Below are 26,862 nucleotides of genomic sequence, written 5' to 3'. Positions count from 1 at the left end.
GCTAAAGATTATTTTTGATTATTTTGACTCCGTGTTTATGAATATAAAAGTCTTATCCAAATTGTTTAAACACTGATGAATCTGTCAAAAGCATTTTATGGAACTACATTCACAAACCAATTTAACTTCTCCGTCAATTACACAAAATAGTTAAGCCATCTCTAAATTTTTCTATTTCTATTTTCAATGTGCTTATGTTATTTTCATCAGGATCAACTCTTTCCTCAATCAATTGTGTGATGAAGGTTTCATTCATCAACTGTTTTTCCATATATGATTATAACAATGATATCTTTTCTTTAGTCATTAGGAATTTTTTATTTTCTGGTCATAATTTCAAGGAGGTTCAATTTTCTGACATCAAACTCTGCAGATCTAAATTTTGGCAAGATGATTAGATTCTTTCTGTGGATTTTTAATTAAAAAATATGTGTAGAGTCGGTAGTTGTCATTTGAATTTTCCTGTTGTTTTTTTTTCTACCATGTACAGGTTTTTTGTTTTTTGGGTTTTTTTTGCAATTTTCAATAATGAGCTTTTAGGCTAAAACAATTTTTCCAGCATGTGGTTGTAGCCATTGTCAGCTTTATATTTTGATTTTTTCAGTTGGTACTATTCATTATAAATTGGATAAAAGAATGCCAATTTATATGTATTTCTTAGCTAACCCATTATGAAGTTGAGGGCAATGTTCCTAGGATATTTCTAGGATTTCTAAGTCTAGGATTGATCTCCTCTTTTGCTAAGTCAACTCTTACGCTGGCTTTCGACCGTTTTGTATACTGTATACTCAGTATCTCTATCCTCAGCAAAGGAAACAAATGTTGGGTGTCAAAAGAACTAGGTCATATCATCCTACTTTGATAGAAAGGGCATTCTTGCAGTCAAAAATGCTGGTACGTGCTTCTTCAGGGGGTAGTTAAAAAAAAAGATCTCTAAAGGCTGATTGAGCAACTATATCACGAGAAAAGAGACCTTCTAATATGATATAGCCACAGAATCAGAGAGTCGGCTACCATTCTGTCTTTCAACAAATGTTGGATGCCTGTTGTGTTGTGTTGACAATCCTGAAGAAACAAATCCAAGAATGTCAGTATTCTACTTCTACCTCTATTTTAAACCCCCTCCTCATTCTACGAGGGGATTTCTGCCTATTAGTTGACTTCTACCCCTGTATAACAACACGAGTGAAACCTTATAAATCTACAGAGGGTACCTGCTTGCTGAAGAGAATTCTGTCCTGCTGTTGTACATGAACAAAGAGCAAAGGACCTTATTCCCCAGATGTAAATTTTGTACAACTAGCTGATGATGCAAAAAAGGAATCTGAAGAACTATCTTTTGTAGAATCAAAAAAGAACAGTGGGGATATATTCTGATTTTTTCTTAGATCTAAAACTTTAAGCTACATCATTACATGTAACAGTATAATTCACATTAACTCCTAAAATAAACCCAAGAGAAATGAAAATGGGTCCGTGAATACATATAAATTCAATTCTGTAAACCATAATGTACTTCCTAAGCCTTTTTTCTTTTAGGACTTGTCCCAGGAAGAACAATAACCTCCGTGGTTGAAATATACAATGTCCTTCACCCTGTGATGATGGATAAAATGCCTAGTTAATTTACCTTCAAAATCTCTCTACTGTTTTTGACATCAAACTTTGAGTCGGGTTTAAATCTTATTCAGTATTCATGCAATATTTCATACCTCTGTCTGGTGACTTAATAATAGGCCACTGGGTTGAAAGGTCTGAAATCCAAAGGAGGCCTGGAAGTGGTTGGGAAAAGCCAAATCCAAATTGGTGAAACTCAATTGTCCATCCCTGGAGAATGAGGCAGATCGCACGAGCTGAAAGGCAAACACAGAATACATTATTGGCATTGGAATCATTTCATGGCTGAAATCCAGTATCTTATTCTATGTCACTTCACCTGAGCTGATTAATGTGGTTTATGTTGCCTCGGGAAAAAAAGAGTTTGCTTTTCTGCATGATAATCTACCAATCATCTGCGTTTTTGTGTGTATAGTCGGTATTCTTTTTTTCCTACAAATTTAGCTTGCAAACCTGAAGGCGTTCTGTATCTTGCAAATATGTAGGGAGTATAAATGAACCATTTCATCATAATACTGTGTGCTACTGGGAGACTCAAAAGTTGATGTGTAAATGAATACCAAAGATGGGTTGGTTGGGGAGCAGTACTTTTCTACAAGGTTTTCAGTACTCACCTTCCAGTCTTCTGAGCACTTCTTTGTTACTCCTACAGTGTCATTCAACCTAACAACACCAGTAGTTTTCTTCAGATTTTTCATGCAGCCTCGGAAAGCAGGTGTAGAAATGTTAAACCTGATTTGGGGTACAAAAAAGGAAGAGGTGTACCAGACCAGGCTTGTCTGAGAATTAGAGCTGAAACTCTCTACTTTGTCTGCTACTTTTCACCCATAAACAGGTATTTATTTTACGGGTGTCTGTTCTCATGGGATTTCTGTAACACTACTTATTTTGTGAAGCTGAGAAAATCTACTTCCTTTCAGTGTGATTCTGCATTCTCAGCTTTAAAAATAAACATGATAGTGTTGACAGAAGAATGGCCAGTGCCCTCAAAAAGTATAGAGACAGAAAATGTACAAGATCTAGAATTGCCCATTCCCCTTCCAGAGTAATGGTGGTACATGGTGAATAGGAAGTATATTAACAAATTAATATACTATCAATATTATATAAATATATATTAATAAAGAAGTCACTTATTAGACCTGAGAATGCTCTAGAAAACTCTTAGCTCTTTTTTTTTCTATCCACTTTTAAGTTAGTCACCGTTAACTCAGTAGAAACAAACTGTTACATTTGTGTTCTAGTCAATGATGAAAAATGTGGCTTGGTATTGAATTGATGCCAGGCCAGAACAATGGAAAGCACTGTGAGGATTAAACAAGTTCATGGGGACTGACTGGGTGGCTCAGTCAGTTAAGCGTCCAACTTGGGCTCAGGTCATGATCTCACAGTTCATGGGTTCAAGCCCTGTGTTGGGCTCTGGGCTGACACCTCAGAGCCTGGAACCTGCTTCGGATTCTGTGTCTCCCTCTCTCTCTGCCTCTCCCCGGCTTGTGCTCTGTCTCTCAAAAGTAAATAAATAAACAAATGACAACAACAACAACAAAGAGTGAATGCACTGGAATTGCTGGGCACTGGGTGTGGCATGCAGTTGTGAGAGTGCGGGAGGCGTATTCTGCTGCACTAGAACTGAGGGCTCTGCACCCAGACTGCCTGGGTTCAAGGCCTGTCCCTGTGGTTTGAGCAGACGATCTAACTATTCTGTGCCTCTGTATCCTCATTTCTACGATGGGAACATGTTCATCTGTTCCATCGGGTTGTCATGAATTTAAGCGGGTTAATATGTGTAACATACTCAAATGATGCCCAGTATAGAGCAAGGACTCCACGTGAGATGCCAGGGTGAGTAACTCTCCCCATATTGAGTACAGTCATCGTAATGAGAGGAATTTCTTGCTGCAGCAACTCTGCCTATGTGGCTAACTTGGCATTCCCCACTCCTTTTTCTTTCTTTTCTTTCTTTCTTTCTTTCTTTTTTTTTTTTTTTTTTTTGCATTTCCCCTTGGATTTGACTTTTGGATCTGTCTGGAGCTGACTTCACATACACCATTAACACACACGAACTGACTGGAGTCCAGGCAAATAGTTGTCATTTCTTAAACAAATGATGTAACTAAGAAAACCCCAAGGTTCATTTCCTTATAAATCCCTAAGTCAGCTCACCTTTCTAAGTGGAAAGGTATCTGTATTCATTTTTTATTCAAGTCATTATAAATAGTTGAGCTACATGTAATATGCATACAATTAAATTTCATTAGAACGAAAAGGAAGAAATGAATCCTCGCTGGCATTGCAGCTTGAGCTTAATTATTTCATAAGGATGGCTTTTTGCCTTGGAAAACAAAGAAAGTTTGCATTCATTCCTGGAGCTTGTCTATTTACACATATTTTAAAATCCATTCTCTGTGGGGTTTCCGCATGGTTTAGACCCATCACCATCCCCTGAGGTCCTTCTTTCCATCAAGTGTAAGTTGAAGGAAGAAGGTAGCAGAAAAGCAAAGCGGAGAAGAAAGGCAGCCGGGGGACAGGCAGCACCTATCTTGTGTCAGGCATTAGTATTCCAGCCCCGCCAGAACCTTTCGAGGGAGCTATTTTCTTCTCTAACATTTACTGAGCTCTCACCACCTGCCTGGCTGACTCTTCGACCCACTTTGAATCCTCACCCCGCCCTAAGAGACAGGTAGATCCTCTGACTGTGTTCCAGATGTAGCAGGGGGAGGCATGTGGAGGTCAAGCAACTTGATTGAGGTCATGCGGCAGGAAAGTGGCCACCTCAGTGCTGGGACCTGAGCGGTGTGGCACACACACTGGTCCTTGCTCTTTACGTTTACACTGTTTGTGTACTTCTAGCACTTGGAAGAATGGAGACTCTTTCTACAGAACAGTTATCTGCAGCGGAGATGTTAAGATGGAAGATTTATTTCCACTCTTCTTCGAGGCGTTCTTGGCACTCTGGCTCATCTGAAGGCCTAGAATTCCACGCGGAGTCCAGGATGCAAAGGCTGAACACGCTTGCGAGAGGAATGTGACTGTGTAGGGGTGCAGGCTGCTGTATGAATGGGTTAGCGCACGGGGGTATGTATGCACACTGTGGGCCAATCCACTCACAAAGACCAACCTGGTCCAAACCTGTGGTCGACAGATTTCAGAGCAGTAAGAGCCAAATGTAATCCTAAACGTAGTGCTGGGTACTGAGTAAATGTCCAATAGATCCTTGATTTTACTTTAAGAATTATTATTTTCGGGGCACCTGGGTTAAGCGGCCGACTTCAGCTCGGGTCACGATCTCATGGTTCTTGAGTTCGAGCCCCGCATCGGGCTCTGTGCTGACAGCTCAGAGCCTGGAGCCGGCCTTGGATTCTGTGTCTCCCTCTCTCTCCGCCCCTCTTCTGCTCATGCTCTCTCTCAAAAATAAATAAACGCTAAAAAAAAAAGAATTACTATTTTCATTTTAATGGTTTATTATTACACCGACACAATGGTGTAGGTCTTTCCCCAGGAAAGACTTCCTGTTGCTTGAGAGCCTCTGGAATCACCTGGGTGATTTTCTCTTCTCATGGGAAGCAGATGGGATTAACAGATTATGATTTCTGGTTGTAATCCTAAACAAGTCATTCCCAGATCTGGGCTCCCACCCCCATGGGGATACATTATAGCGAGAGAGGACAGAACAGGGCACTCACAAAACCTCTTGGTCAGGGCTGCTTCATTTAGAGATTCAACTGGCTTCCTTCATTCCAAACTAGGTTTAAGTGCTGCTGTCTGTAAGGGCCTTCCCCTTATGTGGGAATCAGAACACCTCCCTCCTTTAGACGGATTGTTTGCCTGCCCTGCAGAGCTTGGGTGTGGGTACTTAGTAGGATTCCTGTCTGCCCACCCGCCCCCCAGTGGCCCCCATCACAGGGAGATTCAAGACTCTCTGGACCATCAAAGATGTCACCAGAGGGATAAAGCAGGGCTAGAAATGGCCAATATTGCTTAGCATTTTATTTGCAAGGGAGTAAAAGGCCAGTGAACTCTTTTGACTGTCTTCTATCTCTTACATTTTCCATGTTCTTTTGATCTTTTTTTCTTTTTTTTTTTTTTTTGAGAGAGAGAGAGAGAGCATGAGAGAGTGAGTGAGGGAGGGGCAGAGGGAGAGGGAGAGAGTGAATCTTAAGCAGGCTGACTCAAGGCTCGATCCCACAACTCTGGGATCGTGACCTAAGCCGAAATCAAGAGTCGGATGCTTAACCGACTGAGCCACCCAGGTGCCCCAGATGTTCTTACGATTTTAGTAAAAACTCAAAGTATAAACTCACCCAGAAAAAGAAGTAGTCCCTTGTTTGGAAAACTCTAGGACTTACTAGATTACTAGATTACTAGATTTATTACTAGATTACTAGAAAAATTACTAGAAAAATTCTGTATGTACATCTATCTGTATATGCATAACTATATCTATGTATGTATGTATGTTTGTTTGTTTGAGAAAGAGTGAGAGTGTGAGAAGGAGAGGGGCAGAGAGAGAGGAAGAATCTGAAGCGGGCTCTCCTGTCAGAGCAGAGAGCCCGACACAGGGTTTGAACCCACAAACCGCGAGATCAAGACCTGAGCAGAAATCAAGAGTCAGACACTTAACCAATTGAGCCACCCAGGTGCCTTTCCACATACGTATTTCATAAGTGGATAGGGATGATAAGGCAAAGAAAGGCTGAGTGCTGACTTAACTCAAGGTCTAGTGGCTGAGCCAAGACTAGAATGACTTCTTTTTGATTATCACCCACTACCCTTTCCTCGTAAATCCTGACTCACTGGCACCCACATCGCTACCCGTGGGTCTTCTGCTAACGCCGCACAAATGCAAACCACTGACCAGTAGCTTCCTCGCTGCCTCCGAGAATTCCTCAGTGCTCCGGGTGAGCTCACCTGCCCTACAAGCTTGACCAACACCTGTACCTGAGCTGCATTCACCCTTTCTCCAGCCCAGACTTCTCTGTAGAGGTCCAGGCCTTTGTCCAACTGCTTTCTGGCATCTCCACCTGCTCTCAGGTTCCGGGAACTCAGCCTGGCTCAGACCGAACCCATCCCCTGCCTCCTTGCCAGTGCCATCCATCTGCCCAAGCACTGGAGCAAAACCCAGGTGTCACCCCTGAACATTTTTATACTTCCCTCCCCAGCCCCAAGCAACCGTTCAGTACTACCCATCTGCTGTCCTAATGATACTAAGCATCCATGCCCTTTGCCTTATCTGCACAGCTGCTTCCCTGCGGCTGCCCTCATCTCTTGCCTCTGTTAATAAGCTCATCTTCCAACTGCTCTACCTGCCTCTGCCTTTTCCCTCTCGAATCCAGTCTCTACCCTGCACCGGAGTGAGCTACTGAGAAGTTGAAATCGATCATGTCCTTTCTCTGCTGGTGTCCCCCCAGCAACGGCTGTCTTACTGTGATTTTCAAGGTCCTCTGTGTTCTGGCCCCTGCTTGCCACACCAGCCCCATGTGGCACCCCCAGCCTGCTTCGCCAGTATCCTCCAGTTCCTTGGAAGTTCACGCTTTCTCCAGCTCTTGGCGCTTTATGTATGTTGATTGCTCCTATACTTCAGGTCCCAGCCAGAGACCACCTTCTTGATGCCCCCAAGCGGATTAGATTCCCTCCGGGGGACTCACAGGACCCTGAGCTTCTCCTTCGTGGCACCCACCACACTCTGTGGTCTCCCATCTGCTACACTTGAGGTCCTGGCCAGTTCATCATTGCCTTGTCAGCAACAGCCACACTGCCTGATGTCACTAGACACTCAATGAGTACTTGTGTAATGAATGAATGGGAATCTCAGATGTGCACAGCAGTGCTGACTTCCTTAAGTTAACCTATTTTATCACATTTAATTGAATAAAATCAAGATTACTGATCATTCGTAACAGCAATTCATGGTTGAACTGATATTTAATATTGATGATGCTAAATATGAACGGCCCCTCTTTGGCTCTCAATTCCTTCATCTATAAAATTCAGAGGTTGCATCCCATGCAAGGTCCTTTCTAGTTCAAAGAATCTAAGATATTCACTCCCAAACTCTATTAAGGGCAGAGCTTTCTCACCTGTATTTTCGTCTTTGAGGGTAACCTTAAGAACTTTAAAATGAATATTAGTTCCTCTTTACTATGGATGGACCGATGTCCACATGTATAAGGATTCTTGAAGAAAGACCACCTATACACAACACCTTAAAAACCACATCTAGTACTCCTTTGACCTGATTTATAAATTAGAAAAGGAGTTCAATATCCTCAGATCTCATGTAAGAATAATCATAATAAACACAGTTTCATGGGGGAGTGCTCTTAACTCAGTCAAGAGTCTGTACTAACCTTCCAGGGAGTCCTTCCACACATTACTGTCAGCTATTTAATGTTAATTTATTTTTGAGAGAGAGACACACACAGGAGCAGAAGAGGGGCAGAGAGAGAGGGAGACACAGAATCCAAAGCAGGCTCCAGGCTCCAAGCTGTCAGCACAGAGCCCTACGCAGGGCTCAAACCCTTGAACTGCAAGATCATGACCTGAGCTGAAATCAGACGCTTAACCAACTGAGCCACCCAGGCGCCCCTATTGTCAGCTATTTAAAAGCCTTTTTGGAGGATACACACAAGTTTAAATGTAAAAGTTATTTTTAAGCACATTCTGGAAGTCGTATTTTTTTTCTCATTCAGATGAAGCTTCACTTCCTCTAACATTAACTTAATTCATCCATGTGTTTATTATCCAAGAAGCAGTGATGTACCTATTCAGTCCTTGATAACACAAAAGGCCAAGTAATACAGACATGCTTTATATTCTGGACATACTTCCTGAAGGCAGCAACCCCAACTTTTAGTGCCCAGCGCTGCTTGCCAGGCCATGGAACCGCCTGCGCTCTCCTGTGCTACCTTGAAGGGCCCCAGGGCCACAGCCTCCATTCTTATTCCAGCACTGTCAACACTAACCACATTCCCTATGGCTTCTCTCTTCCTAAGAAGGACCCTGGGGGGGGAGGGGGGGTAACCCGCGATTCCCTCACTCTCCTTTCAACAGCCAGTCTCATTATCCAGTGTTCACAACCTGTTTTACTCTGTTGGCTAACACTGTTAACACTAAGAAGTTAAACTTTTTGTGTTTGTTGCTGGAATTTGAAAAGGTAAACTAATCATTAGCAATCATAACCACGAAGAGAGGTAACCTGCCTCTTTGTGTTTTGTTTTGTTTTACATCGTCTTACCTTTCCCTGATTGAAATTGGAATCCCTCCCAGATAGTATGTGCCGAAATCGAATATTTCACCTTCAATTCTGATTTTTTTAGAATTCACATTTATCCACATGAGTTTTTGGGCTTTCCCGATTTTGATCTGGATCTAAAATAAATGAGAGATGAGTCAGCAAGCAATGGGCAATTAAAGGATCCTATTCACCGTGGTTCAGAGCTATTATGTTTTTATTTCCTTCAGATTCATTATATACATGGTAGGAAGATTCTGAGCCATAGAACTTTTGGATAAAAATATAATATTAAAACATTTTAATAGAAATGTTTGCATTTGAAATTAATCATGTTTTATATATGCCATATATACATATATATATTTCATGCCCAAATATTCTGATTTTGAGAGATGTGTCCCTCATCCTTTAATAACTGTTAAGTTAGTCTGGTAATAGAAAAATGTCCTGGCACTGACTTAATTCTAAAGGACTGAGGACATTTATCAATTCATGTGAACACGTTCAAAGGATGTACCGAATGGTCTTTTCCGTTGTTGACAGTGTGGGTGACTCCTTTTTCTTTTGGTGGCTCTGAATTCAGTTTGTAGCGCACCAGGAGATTGCCATCTTCTATATTTAGAGATATGAAGCGATCCTAGAGCATGGAAACAATGTAGATTACCAGAAGATTCCACCAAAGAATACCTAGAGGGCTGGGATTCAGGTTACTCTCAAGTTACCAACTGCTCTCAGCTTCAGCTGCCTCCTGAACAGGCAGGTCCCAGCCTTAAAATCTAATCCGCTGATAGCACGGACGAAAGTGCCGTGATATCCCATTGCCAGGATGGGTATGACAGTTAAATATTGTAAGCAGTGTTCAACATCATGCACGGTGGCTAGCACACAGGAAAGACACAATAAATGTATCCGTTATCATGATTTTGTTTCATACGATCCGTAAGCAGCATGCATGAATGGAAAGTGAAAAGACACAGATCATTAATATCATTTGAAAAGATGGCTGCTACCTTTTGGAGAGAGGCACGGTCCCAGACGTCTGCCGCCATCTGCTTGCTGACTTATTGCTATGTGTCCGCCTCATCCCCCTCGAGCATCCCCTCCTTCCATTCGCATGTGGAGGGATCCCTGAGGGCCCTCAGAGGACCTCCTCTTCCCTCCCACCTGCCTCAAAGTCATAGTCACTTCTGCAGCCCAATGCAGGTGTGTGCCCATGAAGCCCAGATGCTTCCCTCCAGCCAAGACTTGTCTTCCCAGGGCCAGATCTGCACATCTGGTTACCTTATTGTTACCTTATTGTTACCACCTGCACACGTGGCTTACTGATACCTCAAATTCTGAGTATCTCAAGCAGAGCTTGGGACCTACATGCCTCTATCATGCCTCCCAGCTGCCAAGCCTGACTCTCTGCCCTTCCTACCACTCTCTCCCCTCCTTTCACTCTCTCACCAGAAATCCCCTTGCTGAGCCAGCCACAAACCTACTAGGAGTCACTCTTAATCCTCTCTCTTCCAACCAAATCTTGTCGGTTCCACCATTTCTTAACTTTCCATTTCATGCCACCCAGTCTCAGCCACACTTCTTTTTTTTTTTTTTTAATATTTTTTAAGCTTATTTATTTTCAGGGAGGGAAAGAGTGAGTGGGGGAGGGACAAAGAGAAAGGGAAAGAGAGAATCCCAAGCAGTCTCCACACTTAGTGCAGAGCCCAACACTGGGCTTGAACCCACCAAGTGAGACCACGACCTGAGTGGAAGTCAAGAGTCAGATGCTCAACCAACTGAGCCACCCATGTGCCCCCACTCTGTCCCTTCTTGCCACTCTACAGCCAGAGAGCTCTGTGGAAATGTCAGCGCGGGCATGTTTGATTATCCTCCTTTGGTCTCAGGATAGAGTCCTGACTCCCCAGCACATGTTGTGAGGCTCTGATCACCCCTTCAACTCTGTTTCTCCATGTTCCCTCTGCTTCCTGGTGCTGCAGCCACAAGGGCCACGGTTCCATCCCCGAGACTCCCTGCCCTTCCCACTTTCGAGTCTTCTTTGTGCTTCGTTCCCCACAGGGATCACCCTTCTGCTCTGTCCTCTTCAAATGCTGTCTTCTACTTTCCTCCGGGTCTCAGATTATCCATCCTTTGCTCAAGAAAGTCTTTTACACATCTTCATTCACCCCAAACCTTTCCTCTATACCACTCATGGTCATTGTGATAAATTAATGAACCAATTACTGAGTATGGCTTTGTTAAATATTTGTCCTCCCCTCTAGAATATAGGGTCCTTGAGGGCAGCAACTGTGTCTGTCTTGGTTGTAACTGCAACCCCATCACTGCGTAAGGAACATACTTGAAACAGACCTTTCCTTAGAAAGATATGCTGGGGGGCGCCTACGTGGCTTAGTCAGTTAAGTGTCTGACTCTCGAGTTTGGCTCAGGTCATCTTGCGGTTCATGGGTTTGAGCCCTGCTATTAGCATGGAGCCTACTTGGGATTCTCTTTCTTCCTCTCTCTCTGCCCCTCTCCACTCTCTCCTTCTCTCTCTCTCTCTCAAAAATAAATGAACTTAAAAAAATGATACGCTGAGGAATTTCTGATATAAGGCTTGAAAGTTTATTCTTCCACAGTTTCCTAATGATCAGAAGGCCTCTTTTTGAAGTCTACTGACAGAGTCCTTACTTAAAAGGAACAACAGTCCTTATCTGAATCCTAAACCTTGTCCTAGGGAGCCAGTCAGGGTTCATCACACTCCAAATCAACAGAGTCCCATCGACTCACTGAGTAATGAGCATAGCGGTGCTCAAAATCATTTTCTCTCATCTGGTTACTAATGGTATTCCATATATTTTCTTCTAATATGAATAGCATTTCTGGTTCTCAGTCTCCAAGAACTTCAAAACATAGTGCCAAGAAGACCTTGTTTTAGAAAACAACCACCTGAAGATGCTGTGTGACTGCTCAGCTCCCTACACTCTATAGGCAGGTCAGGTCCTTCCCAAACCCTCAGAACTGGTTCAGCCTCGGAATCTCCCGGAGGGTCAAGACCAGCCCCAGACAAGGGGGTTGGATCAGGTCTGTGTCCCCACCCTGCAGGTAGAAGGAGCGGGTCACACCCCAAACTCCTTATCCATCCCACATTCAAAGACAGAGATCCCATGGGCTGATCCACGAGGCAGTAGTACTTCCAGGAGTGGGCAAGTCTGGGCCCATCCCCCAGCAGATGGCACTGACCATGACTTGGAGAGTCACTTCGGATTTCTCCAAACTAGACTGAAGAATGGCCTCCAGAAACCACAGCTGCTTGAAAACAGAGAAGCTTCCATGTCTTGGGAAGCCAGGAATCAGGCCAATAGGGACGTAATTCTGCACACTCTGGCGAGAGCCAGACTAAGATGCAAACAGCAGGAAGTCAAACAGTCTGGCTCTCAGAGACCCTGGGAGGTCATCACATGATTTCAGGCAGAATAAGTTGATTATTAGGCAAACAGCAGTTTTCAAAGAATAAAACTGACAATGGCATGTTTCGGTGGCATGTTCTCAAACTCCCGATTACCTGCGTATACTCCCATAGCCAAAAAAAGCAGCATTGGGCCGAGAGAAAAGATGTGGGTAACATCTGCACATTTTTTCAGATCTAGTTAGTTATTTATAATAACCCAGTTACCACGAAGTTGCTTAACTGAATGGAAATATTGGGTAGTGTTTGGATGTTTATCATAGAATACCTGATTTTCTGCAAAGAACAGCAAACCTCTATCCACGGTGGTTTGAATCGTTTGTCCAAAGGTTGGGAAGGGAGCATTTGGTTGAGTTGGAACTCGAGCATAGCCTGTACCTTCAAAATAATTTTTGTCTGACTCTTCCTTTCTCCTGTCAACATCAAAGATCACAGGTTAGAACACAGCAGCAAAGGACCACCACTCAAGACGGTTTATTAATAGGAGATGCTGCCATCTAAAAACCAGAGCAAAGCCCATGCAACGTAGCTGTCATGATTTTGTTAAAGAGAAAACATCTTTAGAATGTTAAAATAGCCAGCTATTTGTCCTGGATGTGCTCTTATACGCTATGATAATCAAACCCTAGCTCAAAAAAGCTAACAGTTAAGGGGCACCTGGGTGGCTTAGTTGGTTACGCATCTGACTCTCGATTTTGGCTCAGGCCATGATCTCACAGCGGGTGAGAGTTCAAGCCCCACATCGGGATCTGCGCTGACAGTGCCGAGCCTGCTTGGGATTCTCTCTCCCTCCCTCTCTCTCTGCCCCACCCCTATGCACGCACACATGCTCTCTCCCTCTCTCTCAAAATAAAAATAAATTTTAAAAATAAATAAATATTTTTTAAAGCGATAATAGTTAAAGAGTCTCCTCTTAACTGTCTATTTAGGAACCATCTACTTAGGAAGATGTGGCCTAGCAGCTGAAGACTTTGAAACATAAAAAATTATTAACTTGAAACATAATTTTATACTGAGTAATAAATAGTCTGTCCAAATCCTTTTAACTATAGGGAAGTCAGGAAGCTCAAGACAGCAATTTTCAAAAAGGTCCAGCTGTCAGAGTACCTAGAAAGTCATGGTGCACTTCATGGACCAACATTTTTTTTTTTTTTTTTTTTTGCAACTTCAATATATAATTTTGTGCCTGAATCAGGTACCATCTATTACTGAATATTTTGTGGTAGGAGGCACCAAACATTTAAGAAGGGTTTATTTTTTTCAAAATTGAGAAAACTCTATCACTCCAATATTTTATACAAATGAGGAAACTTTAGGAGTGGATTAGCAGTGTGGCGTGCGATCATAATTTAAGATCTGTTGGCCTAAAGCTATCAGTGACATCAACAGCATCCTATTGGCTCATCCATTTATTATACATAAGACAGCTGTAAGTTCTCAAAATCACAGTTACAGAGACACTAGTGCCTGGTTTTATTTACCTTCTACAAGGCTCTACTTCAGTTGTGTTGAGATTGAAAGTTTTTTTGAAGTTGTACAAGCTCAGAACATTTTCATTGAGGTCATCCAGTTCAATACAACCTTTGTACGGAGGGAACCTTAGTCTGGCAGGAAGCTAAAAAAAAGGAAACCGAAAATCTAATTCAACCAAGGACAGTGGTCAGGTCGATCAAGAGCAGTATGAATCCATCACTTTTAACTATCCCTGCAGCCTAGGGGCTAAGAATGTGGACCTTGGAGCCAGAGGCCCTGGCTTTGCTATTCACCAGATGCTTGACCTTGGGCAAGTTATTAAACCCCTCTGTCTCAGTTTCCTCATCCGTGAAATGGGAATAGTAATGCCTTCTTAAATTAATCTACTTGGGGCGCCTGGGTGGCTCAGTCAGTTGGGCGTCCGACTTCAGCTCAGGTCACGATCTTGCAATTAGTAGGTTTGAGCCCCACGTCAGGCTCTGTGCTGACAGCTCAGAGCCTGGAGCTTGCTTCAAATTCTGTGTCTCCTCCTCTGTCTACCCCTCCCGTGCTCATGCTCTGTCTCACTCTGTCTCTCAATAATAAATAAAACATTAAAAAAATTTTTTTTTAATTAATCTATTTGCATCTTGATCACTGCACAGAGGAAGTGCTCAAGAACTGTTAGCATTTATCCCTGGATATGCTTTAAGAATATATAGTTAAGTTCATTTTATATACAATGGATAATTAAAATAGAGATGTGAGGTCATTACACCAAATTAAAATTTAAATATTTTCACTCAGTGAAATAACATTGACACTTACTCTAAAGTCAGATGGGTAACCTCCAACATAAAATACAACATTTTCAGGGTCCAGGTTGAGGAGGGTGTTGCTGTTTCCACTCTCCATGTCATGGAATTGGGGTGTTTCGGGTTTACTGGATGTGGCTTTTTTGGTGTAATTTAGGCTTGCAAACTGATAAATTCTGTTTAAAAATAAACAAGATTATATTTAAAAATTACACAAAAATTGAACAAGTCAAAGCCAAGATACTAAAAATGGGGTTCAGCGGTACATACAATGGGAGTTTGGTGAGTGTGGGTCAGATTAACAAAGAGCAGTGGTCAATGGGACTTGTACCTCTGAAATTTCACCCGGTCCATAACCGCCTCCTGAGTTTCGCTCTCGGTCAAGCTCTGGTCCACTTGGAGTTCAGACTCCTGTTCTCCCAGGTTGTAGACACACGTGAGCTTGCCATCTACAACTGCCATGCCGATGTAGTCCCTGGAGGCCTGGAGACAGAAAGGCCACCTTAGTGTACTTCACACGCACACTGTTTCTCTGAACTCCCCATCCCAGGAGAGTGTATTTCAAATATCTAATGGGTTTTACACAATAAGACTTGGGAAGACAAAATAAATGAGGTACCTCCTTGTACAGAATGATACAGACAGAACATTTAATTAATAATGTCTGCACTGTCTTTGCTCCTGGTTTATTGCACTCATGTATTCACTCCCCCGTTGGCCAAATCTCCAAATATTTGCCAAGCACTTGCCATAAAGATGAACCAGATATAAACTCAGGTCTCCACTAGAGTTTAGTCCGGTAAGGGAGATAAGCCATTTTTGTTCTCCCTGTACCATGCAATGATCTCTTAGCACTTTGCTATGCCTCTGTTGTAACATCTAGAACCCTGTATTATCACGGTCAGCTACGTATGTATCTGTCTTCTCTGTTAGAATACAGCACCTTAGAGTACATATGAAGTTTTCAAATTGTGGTAAAATATATACACAACATGAAATTTACATTCAGGAAACAATTTTTGTTTATCATAAATACAGGATGTGGCACCTTGTAGGTAGATGGTACAAATATTTTGAAGGAATAAAGTAATGTGTGTTTTGTTATAATACAAAGCAGAAAGTCATGTCATAACAAAGCTACAGATAAAGTACCAACACTTCAAAGCATGAGAGAGTGATTAATAATAGTGTCAGTTTTAGGAATCTTTAAATACCACATCCACTAATGACAGCCAACTTTCTAACTGACTAGAATTTTCCAGAACAATGTTTCAGACATTTTTTCCCCCATAGCCATTGTATGCTAACCCAGCCAGTGATTACCTTTTCCTCTGACACTTAAGTTGAAGAAATATATTTTAAGAGGAGGGACTAAAAGCTAAAATGAACTGTTCAAAATGTCTGTAGCAGTTGTGGTTTAAAGAATTTAGAATTAAAAAGAGATGGGCATTAATTAGGCAGGAGAGGCTTCATTTCACTCTGGTCCTCATCCACCCATGGCCCCACCCCTGCAGACTTAAGGGTCTGGGCATTCTGACAAGGACAGGGTCACAGTTTTGTGAGGAAGAAGCACTGTTGATTTCTATGAAACCTTGATATTGCCGCCCCAGTTGTGTACGGAGGGGTGCTCATCTTTAACCCCTGGTGTGTACGTGCTCACGTGTACACACACATGTACCACGTGCTGAACCCACTGGGCAAGGCCTCTCCATCAGATAAGGCCAGCAGGTAACAGTCTGTGATTGATGGAAGACCCCTTGTGGTGCCATCAGAGGTGGTAGAGTCTGCTGATGTGTTGGTGGGATTCCCTCCTGCTACACCAATGGAAGCCAGGAAGTTATGACACACTGGTGACAACGCGCCTCAAAAACCATATTGTTTTGGGCCACAATTCAACCCACAAATAGCAGCATTCCCTAGGGTGATGGCGGCTCGATCATCCCAACAGCATTCCTGGGGAAGCCTGCTGCTATGTCATGAGGACACTTAGCAGCCCTACGGAAAGGACCTCGTGGCATGGAAGACGCCTCCTACCGACAACCATCACTAACTTACGAGGTGTGTGAGTCAGCCAAACTGGAAGCAAATCTCCAGCCCCAGTCAAGCCTTCAGATACCTGCAGCCCCAGCCAACATCTCGACAGACACCTCATTAGAGAGACCCGGAATCAGAATCATCTGGGTTAAGCTACTTTGAACATTGTACCATAGAAACAGCATGAAATAATATTTACTGTTGTTTTCGACCACTAAGTTTGGTGGTCAGGCAGCAAATATATAACCAACATTCAAAAAAAAAAAATTCCCAAACCATACTGTTTTAAAAACAAGAGAAATGTCAAAGCAATACCTACATCTTTATTACCGAGGTACATCACAAACATATTCTCAGTCCCCCCATTTTCTTTTGACTCAGGTCTTTGGAGAAACAAAGAAAGAGATGTGTATCCTTTCAAATCATCTAGGTCATCCGGCAGCCGGACTTCAACTCCAGATTTACCATTGAACCTCATGGGGACAGCAACCTACGAGGGAAAAGATCTAGAGCATTAACCATTCTCCTGTGAGGAAAGGGGGTGTGCTCGCAGTGGTAGCCTGTGCCTCTGACGTGAATCCTTTCAGCTCTACCTTTCCCAGTTGTTATGATAAAGAGCAAAGGAGTGTGCATGACTCCTAGACCTGGATTATAAACTCATGAAGCTGTTTTAGGGGCTGGGTAATAAAGCATCCATGTTCTTCCTGTTTATAGGCCAGGGGTCTATGAGAAGTGCATCTAATTCTCTGTGCCAGAAATGATAATCGCTATTATTATCATAGTTGCAACTAGGAGGTTTTTGTGCAGATGAGCTAACATGTGTGGAAACACTTAGCATGGTGCCTGGCGCGTAGTAGATATATAATACTTCAAAAATATTTTTAAAATAAATTCTTTAAGGAATCATTCCCCATTAATATGTTACATGTTATGGTTGCTTTTATTACAGTCCTTAAAAATGAGTGCATCAGGGCTCTCTAAAAATAGTGAACCGAGAAATCAACCACAGTGCCTTTAGGGTAGTGATACTCTGACTTGGCTTCTCAACCCTCTGTCTGCAAATATCTCACAGGGGGTGGATGAAAAAAGCAAGATGTTTCATTAGTATTATTTTAGGCCAAAACAAATTCTGATAGAGAAGTGTCAGGAATTCAAGTAACTGTCAAGTTAAAATAACAAAGGCTGATGAATTTGCATTCCAGTGAAGAAAATTTGCTATAATCCTGTGTTTAGAACACTGCCCTCGCTGATAGGAACCATTCCTCCACCCTCAATAAAGGTGGATTCTATAACTTTAAAGTTATAACAAGAAAGTGGGTCCTGTGCAGCATCATATCAGCACATTCTGCTCACAGAACCCTACCTGAACTTGCAATAACACTTCACCAGGTGAGGCGTGGAGGAGAACTGTTCTTCCTGCCTGCATAAACTCAGTGGGGAGGAAACTGCTTCAGGTCCCTAACATACCAAATCATTTAGGGCATGAAGGTAATATGCACTTTTGAAGGATGACAGGAGGAAGTGAACTTTCACATTTCAAACAACTAAAGAATTAGAGCAAGAAAGACAACCAGTTTCCGTGTAAACAAACGCCTTCCCTTTCTTGATGAATGTGTTAACCTCTCAAAGAAGGAGGCTTAGTGCCTGGCAATGTGGGGACACACCTACCTTATTTGCAGCATCTCTGGCCTGCTGAATTAGCTCCCGGATACGGTCCACGTTGTCAGAGATATTGCCCAGTGGCAACAGCTGTTGGTTGATACTTTCAATCTTGCTCAAAATGTCAGGCAGTTTGTTGGTTAATTTCTTCACTGTTGATGACATTACAGAACAGAAATTTGTAATTGTGAGTTGAGAAAAGGTTAAATACAGATCTTCTCATTGACAGCATTTGTCAATGCTGGGTCCCGTTTGGGTCCCAAATATTGGACAGGATGACTCAGAGTCAGGTGATACCTTTCCTAAATACATCGTGGATTCTATCCTGCAGTCTAGATATCAAATCATCTTTCTTAACCACTACAGAAGAAGATAAATCTTTATTTTTTGAACCTTAATATCAATTGTAATTTAATACCTCATGATTAGGGGACCTATATCTCCACTCTAAAAAAGGGAAACTCAATACCAACGTCAATGGGTTAAAAAAAAAAAAATCCCACCTAGACTTTCTAATAGAATACCCATATTCTTTGAAGGTGTTATGTGAAGCGGTTTTCTAATATTTTAATTTCTAATTTCAGACTTTATCAGGGAAGAATTCACATAAACTGACCAAAGTGCATAACAATGGAGAAAATGGATAGTATGTTCTGTCTGAAGAATGCTTGATACCTGAGTTATCTGCATCAGTGAGAGCCTTGTTGAAGTCTTCTCTCTGTGTGCTCCCATAGGTATCCTTAATTCTTGCCACATCTGTCTCAATAGGGTTGAGCCCATCTAGAACTTCATCTGTGATGTCGTTGGCATTTCTGACCATGCTCTTTGCCCTACTGATCATATCACTGATGTCATCTAAAGCACACAAAAAGAGGGAGGTGTAAGTATCTTGAATGCTCGACAAAAGAAGCCAAGTACGGTGGGTAGGGAGATACTGACCTCTCTGTATCCCACGAAGGTCATCTCGGATGGCAGTGATATTGGTATCAATCAATCCTTTCTGAACTGTCATAACTTTCAGAGTTTGCTGTAGGTTGTTGAGAGCCGGACTGATTTCTAAAATTAAATAAAGCATCATGAGGCAATTACCCTATGGATTTTGATCCTCCATTGGTATTGGTGGCCCCTGAAGTAGCCAGCATCTACAGAGCATTGAGCAGACCTGAATCTCAGAGATGTTCACTATAGGTGCCTAGACCCACAGTTCCAGGGGCCTCCAGTTCCAGAGGCCAGGAGTATACCTGAGCCTGTGGCATCCAGCTGCTTGGAAATGCATCATGAACAAAGTGAGAGGCTTAGTCATTTAGAGGCAGTTCGACTTCCACTTTGGTCAGGGCAAACGTCTCTGCTTAGTGAAGGAAAGGGATGTGCATTGTCTGGCACTAGTCTGGGCTTAATATTAGTCATACTTATTGAATGAATGAGTGAATGAATGAATGATGCCTCTTCAGAGTATAATAAAGAAGTGCTGTTGAGACAGCCTCATCCAAGCAAATGCACTCACAAAGTAGGCATTGTTTGTTTCTGTCCACTTCCAAACTGATATATTTAAGGGGATTCAGTGAAAGGGAGGGAGTTCACAGACATTCCTAGCTGATAACATTGCCACTTTGAGGTAATGGAAAATGACCAGTGAATGCTTTAAGGCCAAAGTGATGATACACGGCTTAAATTGTGATTCCAGGACTGATTTAAATAACAATGTAGACAAATACCCTATGATCTCTCTTATATGTGGAATCTAAAAACACTCTCCAAATACAAGGAACTTATTAGGGGCTGCCCAAGCCGGGAGGTGAAGGGGATCAAAAGGTAAAAAGAAGCATGCTGGTTAAAAACAAAAGAAAAAATATCAATGTAGTTAGCATCCTAACCCTAATTAAAACAATCCTCACCTCTTAGCTTATACTTTGTAAAGGGAACAGATGTCACACCAGGAAATTTTAATTCCTGCAATTTGCTAAGCAAATCATTCTATGTTAATACATATTTTTGGTAGGTAATTTTTCATGTATTTAATTTTTAAACATGAAAAAAGATAAATATTACTGTCTGAAGGCATCTAGTCACTCAAAAATGCTGACATAGTTTCTTGGCCATGAATGAACACAAGAGACCGGAGAAAAATCAAGAAACACCATTTTCAGAACACCAGAATTTGGTGAGATTGAGATGGTTTAATTGTTTTGTAAAAAATTAAATACATGGGAAATTTTCAAAGATAAAATGTATGATTCAAAAATTCTCATGCTTCATAGTAGTAGTAATTTTTGGTACTTTTACTTACTAGCATTTTAGGACTTAAGAAACGTTGAAGCTCTGGTGACCTGAAACTATTATCTGGGCCTTAAATGAGAGACCAGCCCTGCACATACCTCTATGCTGTGTAGGTTCCCAATGCCATGGTTACTGATTACCTTTGAGATTTATGTATATTCATGAGGTTCTAGTTAACTTGGTATATGTTAGAATATTGGGTGGAAACATCAAATCTATTAAATATATCACACATTTGCTTCCAGAATTTGCTGTTTTTCCTGGTATTAACAGGACGTTTTCAAACCCTTGGCTACCCCAGCCTCCCCTTCCCCGCCAGGCTCCAATACCTTGCCGTAGCTTCTTCTGTGTTAGTTTGGCTTCCTTTAATAGTTTATCACTGTCAGAACTCAGGGTTTTTGCTTTTCTTGGAAGATCTTCCTTTATCACCGTCTGAAAGCAAAGCATTTACCAGCCTTAAGCATGTAGCATTCCTTAGGAAATGTGGAGTAAGATTTTTTCATCCTACTCTAAAAGCCCTTATCTTCAATCTTTAAAGGATGAGGCTCAAAGGTAAGGGGGAAGTTTAAAAGGACTGTTCCTGAAAAGATACAGTTAGGGCTGTACATAGATATGTGTGGCTTGGGGAGGTAGACACTTCCCTGGTGACATACTAACAAATCATGTGATACCTGTCTCATTTTCTCCCTGTTGTTTGTACAATACCCTCTTCAATAACTGAAGAAAGAGAAGAGTTGCTTTTAAGTTTTTAATATTTGGGAGACAAAAGTCTTTAACCTTCAAGAAGGCCTATCCCCTAATTCTTTGATATTTAATATTTTATGCTTTATTCTTAGATATGGGAATATTATATGGTACATGTAAGATCACACAGGACTCCAAGACATGCCGAGGTGTTAAGGCAAATGACAGGAAATAAATGGTTACCAAATCGCGTACAAAAATTTCCCTCTTCTTTGTGAAATGCCAATACTTAATCATGGTCTAAAATCATACCTAGAAAGAAGCACGATACACTACTCATCTTGGCTCAACATTGGTAATCGGTGGAATTTCTATCTGGTTTCACAAATGGCTTTTAAAACTGCGCTACATCTATCAAAACAGTCACGTAAACACAGAAACGATCCACATCTAGAGCAAGTTCAAGTCTATTCTATATAATAAGTTCTAATTTAAACTAAGGCTTATTGGGGCGCCTGGGTGGCTCAGTCGGTTGAGCGTCCGACTTCGGCTCAGGTCATGATCTCGCGGTCCGTGAGTTTGAGCCCCGCATTGGGCTCTGTGCTGACAGCTCAGAGCCTGGAGCCTGTTTCGGATTCTGTGTCTCCCTCTCTCTCTCTGACCCTCCCCCATTCATGCTCTGTCTCTCTCTGTCTCAAAAATGAATAAACGTTAAAAAAATTTTTTTAAACTAAGGCTTGTTTACATTCCTCAGTGCATATGAAAAGAAAGTAAGACAATGAGTCGTCTCCAGAGTGCATCCAGAAAAGGTGCCAGTGCGGGTGCCCACCTGGAGGGCAGACTCAGATGCGCTAGTGGCCTTGTCAGCCGCGTCCTCCGCTGCTCTGATGGCATTGAGGATATTCTCGTAGGCAGTGGCAGCATCCACTGCACAGCGCACCAGCTCATCCCCACTGGCATTCCTCTTGATCCTGGAAGACAGTGTGGGTGAAGGGCTCCAACAGCCTCCACTGCCTGCGGCTGAAGGCCCCTTCACCTCCCCCTCCCAGCCTCCTTGATTAGCCTCCTCATCTGGCAAATGGAGACCTGCGCTGGCAAGGATCTATCTGGGAATCACACCCCCAGGGCAGCTTGGGTTCGGACCGGGCCCTGGGTCCCGCCCCCCTGCCCTATTCTGGAGCCCCAGCTCAGTCAGGGAGGCTTTCACACTAGGTCCAGCAGCTCCTGCGGTTAGACCTGGGGGGTCACTCACTCCTCCAGCTGCTTTGCCAGCTTCTGTAAAGACTGCGCGTGCGTTTCTGCCTCCACCACCAGGGAGGCTTTACTGGCGGACTGAGAAAGTTCTCTCACTTTGTCACTTAGCTCACGTCTTGCTTCATTTAAAGTGGCAGCTAGTTTTTCATATTCCTATTTTTTTCAAGTAAACAGAGACAGTGTCACTTTAAGCAAAGAATGTATATACCGTTTTCTCAAACTCTGTCATAAACTTCACGTTCCCAGGATGCATTATTTCAGTAGTGGCACTGATAACATTTTTGCAAGTTTTACCACCATTTGAACAATTTTCTTAGGGTGGGTACCCCTTCTGATAAATTTTATAAAAGCACACTGTCATCATTAGCATAAAGTTGTACTAAACCGAAACGTTTTTTTTTTTCTACTCTAGAAATAGCGATAACAAAAGATATTTGCAAAATGCCCATTGGGCTGCTAATGTGGTCAACCTATTATGAGTCCTAAATAAGTTCTGCTAATAAAAGCATGCTTGATATTTTAAAAACAGCATTCCAATTTTTTTTGTTATCACAAAAGCAACATCTGCTCACTGTGGGCTAATTAAGTAATACAAATAGACATACAGAGGACACATCATTCACACCCCCCACGCCCCAAGGGTAGCACCACGGTAATGAACATCTTGGTTTATTTCCTTCCATCTAAAAGACATGTATTGCAGAAAAAAAAAATGTTAACCCAGTTCATAGTTTCCTCATATAGAATCTGAATGTTTCTCAGTGTTCAGAGAACAAGTTTTGCCTCTACCTCCTGGCTTTTCCCCATCAGCTGCAGCAGCGTGTTGGTCTGCAGTAAGGAAGAGTCTGCAGTGCTTAGGTACTTGGTGAAATCACTCTGTAGGGAATTCATTTCTTTAACTTGTCTCTGGAGAGAAGAAGAAGAAGAATCTGTTTGAACTACATGGTATACGACCAGGAAGCACAGGCATATCTACTGCACAACAGCACAGAAGTCGTTTCGGAGTCATAATGTTTTCTTGAAACCGAAAGATCATCTAGGCAACTAGAAAGTGCGGGGAAATCAGTTCACTTTGCCGCGTGGGTGTGTTGTCATGGTTTCCTCAAACTACATGCCAACGAAACAATAGTTCGCATCATTGCAGAAGCTTTCTAAACTGGGGGCAACTGGGCCAGTGAGGTGGAAAGGTTAGTAAGCTCTGGTTTGTGAGGCAGCATGAGGGATTTTCCTGAACAAAGCAGCACCCATCATCGCGACGCCCCACATGCCAGGCCCTGTGAGGTTGGAGAGGCGCTTCAATGAGAGGGTACATGGGATCTGAGAAGGCCAAGCTAGGAGCCGCCAAAGCTCACACACCCATAAAATCGGATCACGCACCCTTCCCTTGGCATCATCAGTGACTTCCAACAGCCGTCTAACGAGGCCTTGGGAATTAAGCATACTGCCATCGACTAAGATATTATTTGTTTTCTTTGACAAGTTCTTCTTTTGGGGGGTCAGTCCTACATTACTCCACTTTGATGTTACTGTCATTTAATAACGCCTCACATTTATGTTGCTGTTGCAGCATACAGTGTGCACCCCTGAAAAAATATACTATAGAATCCCAAGCTCCAGATTCTGTCTCTGCAGCTCCTGCATGAGGCCTGTATTTTAATCTATTTCCTGTAAGATAATGGCTTAAAATGCCCTTATCAGTGATTATGATAATGATGTTTACACAGCTGACACAAAAAATCAGTTATTTAAAGCATATATTATATACTCTGATTTAATTATAACAATATTGGTTTAATTTCTCATCTACTTGGCAGCATTATTCCTCTAGCACTCTGTCAGCCAGGGGCAGGACTAAAGCAATTTGCTCTGCTTTCTCTGTGGTTTAAGTTCACAATCCATTCTGGTGACTGGGGAGGAGGAATAACTTTGGTTTTGCATTTAATCCCTTACTCCTGTTTGATTAGCATCTGCCGTACAGACAGGTGTGCACAGACTAGACATACAGACAGGTGTCTGGCTCTGCCGCTTTATTAATGGTAAAGATCCCTGCCCCCCTCATCCTTGTCGTTAAGAAAAGTGTGCAGATTCTGACTGTGAACCCACCTTGATGGATTCCAAAGTCTTCTCGTTTTCTCGGTTGAGGCCAGTGGCCTGCTTTGCCTGGGCAGTTGCCTCTTGTAGTGCGGTCCGCAGATCACTGAGTTTGGCCTCGTACTCATTTAAAGAATCCCGTATGTTCTTGACAAGTGCACTGTTCTCCACTTGGTGGTTTTCCAGCCAGCTCCTTATCCGATTCAGCACTATAATACAACACATTTTTGTTTTCCACTTGAGAGAGGAGTACCTCTAAGCTAAGCTATAAAGTCTACAGAGGAAGAATGAAGTTTCTCCTCATTTCATGGTTTTCCTTGAACTTGCAAGTGAATGGGAAAGGAAACTAACATTTATGGAGCACCTGCTGTGGTTATGTGGGCACACAAAACCACATGAAAACAATGATAGCAGTCTCATGTTTCAGATACGCAAATGGAGAGCCCAAGAAATTAGGTGACCGACCCAATGTTGCATGACCAGTCAGCCTTGGCACTTGAACGTTCAAGATCTGCAGAGGACAGAGCATGTGCTCCTAACACTGCTATTAACACTACCAACTAACACTACTACTAAATACTACTAACTGCAAACTAACCCTGTCTCCTCCGCCAAAAGCAAAGACTAATAATAAATTTAAACCATACAAATGCTAAAAGAAAACTGCTACCGTCTGCACATTAACCATTGACACATCATTTCACCGGAGAAGAAAGATCAGTATTTGAAAAAATATGCACCAGACTTCTATTTCTCACAGTTTTGAACTAATGAGGCATTTTTCCTAAGTAAAACCTTTAGAGATATTCTGTTAATTTCTACTACACCAGATTTTGGTTCCTGCAATAGTAGTGCTAATATCGATTTGTGATTCAAGACCCCTGTGCTGGTGGGGGTGGCCATTAAAAAAATGATATAATGAGAAAGCTGAATGGAGCTGAATGAAGAAAGAATAAAAATGCAGTTAATAAGGAAAAGGCAATACCAGTGCTGTTATCTTAGGAGAAGAACCTATTTTTTTTTTCTTGCATGATGGTAAGATGCTATATTCCACAACCTCTTGGTAGCCTGGAGGAGCTACCCATTCTCACACCATACTCTAAAAGTTGTGAACACCGGGGCGCCTGGGTGGCTCAGTTGGTTAAGTGTCGGACTTCGGCTCAGGTCACTATCTCACGGTTCGTGTGTTTGAGCCCCACATCGGGCTCTGTGCTGACAGCTCAGAGCCTGGAGTCTGCTTCAGATTCTGTGTCTTTCTCTCTGCCTCTCCCCTGTTCACGCTCTGACTCTCTCTCTCTCTCAAAAATACGTAATCGTTAAAAAAAATTTTAATAAATAAAAAATAAAAGTCATATACGCTGAAATGACTAACCTAGCCACCTGTACTGGGGACCTGATATTGCACTTTGCACACTGTATTTCAAGCCCATTAGAATGGGTTGCATACAAGGATTTGGGAACATCCTTACGGAGCTGAGCGTCTCTTTTTTCAGCTTCTGCTTCTCTCAGGTGCTTTCCAAAGTTGCGGCTCCGTAGCTCTGTCATCATGCGCTCTGCTTCAGCCAACTCTCTGGAAAAATCCCCTGACGGCACATTGTTTCCTTCCCCATCTGTCCCAGAGATCTGCTTCAAGAGAACTAGAGAATATCGAGTAGTTTATTAAACTGGGAATTCTGGACTCCAGTAGACTACTAAAAAAAAAAAAAAGGGATTTTTATGGAAGGTTCATATTAGTTTTTCAGTATCATTACAGGATCTTTTTCATAATATTGAACTCTTAAGGAGAAATTCTTTCAGAGCATGGGGGCACAGAACACGCTATGTAATAAAAAAAATATTTAATTGGATTGAGTAACTCCTTACTGTGCACATTCCGGATGACATTTTTAATCTTTGTGTCCAGCTCCTTTGTGCTTTGGGTTGTCCGATCAACATTGTTATGTAATGTTTGTGCTTTTCTAGAATTTATTTGAACCTATATGAAAAATAAATTGATTACTAACAAATTATGTTGATCCGGGGGTGGAGGGGGGGAAACTAACAATATTTTGAGGACAACAACAACAACAACAGAAAGTTAACGTTATTGACCTAACACATTACCTTTTCTTGCAAAGCTTCAAACTCTCGATTCAGATTACTCAGTTCTTTTTCCAGACCATCCATTTTTAATCCATGATTTGAAATGGCAGAACGGTAGTTGAGTAACTGATTCTGAAAGTAAAATGCAAAATTAATCTCACATTAGAGCAGAAATTTGGAGTAAGTCCTATCAACTTGGTAATCCCAGTGGTGATATG

General features: G+C 42.2%; 1 protein-coding gene across 9 annotated transcripts in view; it reads right to left on the bottom strand.

The window, feature by feature from the left end:
• LAMA3 (laminin subunit alpha 3) overlaps positions 1-26,862 on the bottom strand; it is a 274,575-nt gene that overhangs the window by 23,124 nt on the left and 224,589 nt on the right. For all 9 annotated transcript variants that reach the window (XM_042961482.1, XM_042961481.1, XM_042961480.1 and 6 more), the window contains 20 exons: positions 26,666-26,776; positions 26,426-26,537; positions 26,032-26,199; positions 24,575-24,771; positions 23,261-23,377; positions 22,470-22,624; positions 22,047-22,188; positions 20,863-20,965; positions 19,196-19,312; positions 18,932-19,111; positions 18,266-18,408; positions 16,917-17,087; positions 14,895-15,046; positions 14,577-14,739; positions 13,778-13,911; positions 12,565-12,709; positions 9,369-9,488; positions 8,852-8,985; positions 2,232-2,349; positions 1,713-1,853 (listed from right to left, as the gene is read on the bottom strand). In XM_042961482.1, coding sequence (XP_042817416.1) covers positions 1,713-1,853; positions 2,232-2,349; positions 8,852-8,985; positions 9,369-9,488; positions 12,565-12,709; positions 13,778-13,911; positions 14,577-14,739; positions 14,895-15,046; positions 16,917-17,087; positions 18,266-18,408; positions 18,932-19,111; positions 19,196-19,312; positions 20,863-20,965; positions 22,047-22,188; positions 22,470-22,624; positions 23,261-23,377; positions 24,575-24,771; positions 26,032-26,199; positions 26,426-26,537; positions 26,666-26,776 — 2,823 coding nt within the window. The remainder of the gene's footprint in view (positions 1-1,712; positions 1,854-2,231; positions 2,350-8,851; positions 8,986-9,368; positions 9,489-12,564; positions 12,710-13,777; positions 13,912-14,576; positions 14,740-14,894; positions 15,047-16,916; positions 17,088-18,265; positions 18,409-18,931; positions 19,112-19,195; positions 19,313-20,862; positions 20,966-22,046; positions 22,189-22,469; positions 22,625-23,260; positions 23,378-24,574; positions 24,772-26,031; positions 26,200-26,425; positions 26,538-26,665; positions 26,777-26,862) is intronic.

Source organism: Panthera tigris, chromosome D3, assembly GCF_018350195.1.
Source record: "Panthera tigris isolate Pti1 chromosome D3, P.tigris_Pti1_mat1.1, whole genome shotgun sequence".
Lineage (NCBI taxonomy): Eukaryota > Metazoa > Chordata > Mammalia > Carnivora > Felidae > Panthera > Panthera tigris.
The sequence above is the reverse complement of the archived record's forward strand: the minus strand, read 5'-3'. Positions and strand labels throughout refer to the sequence as shown.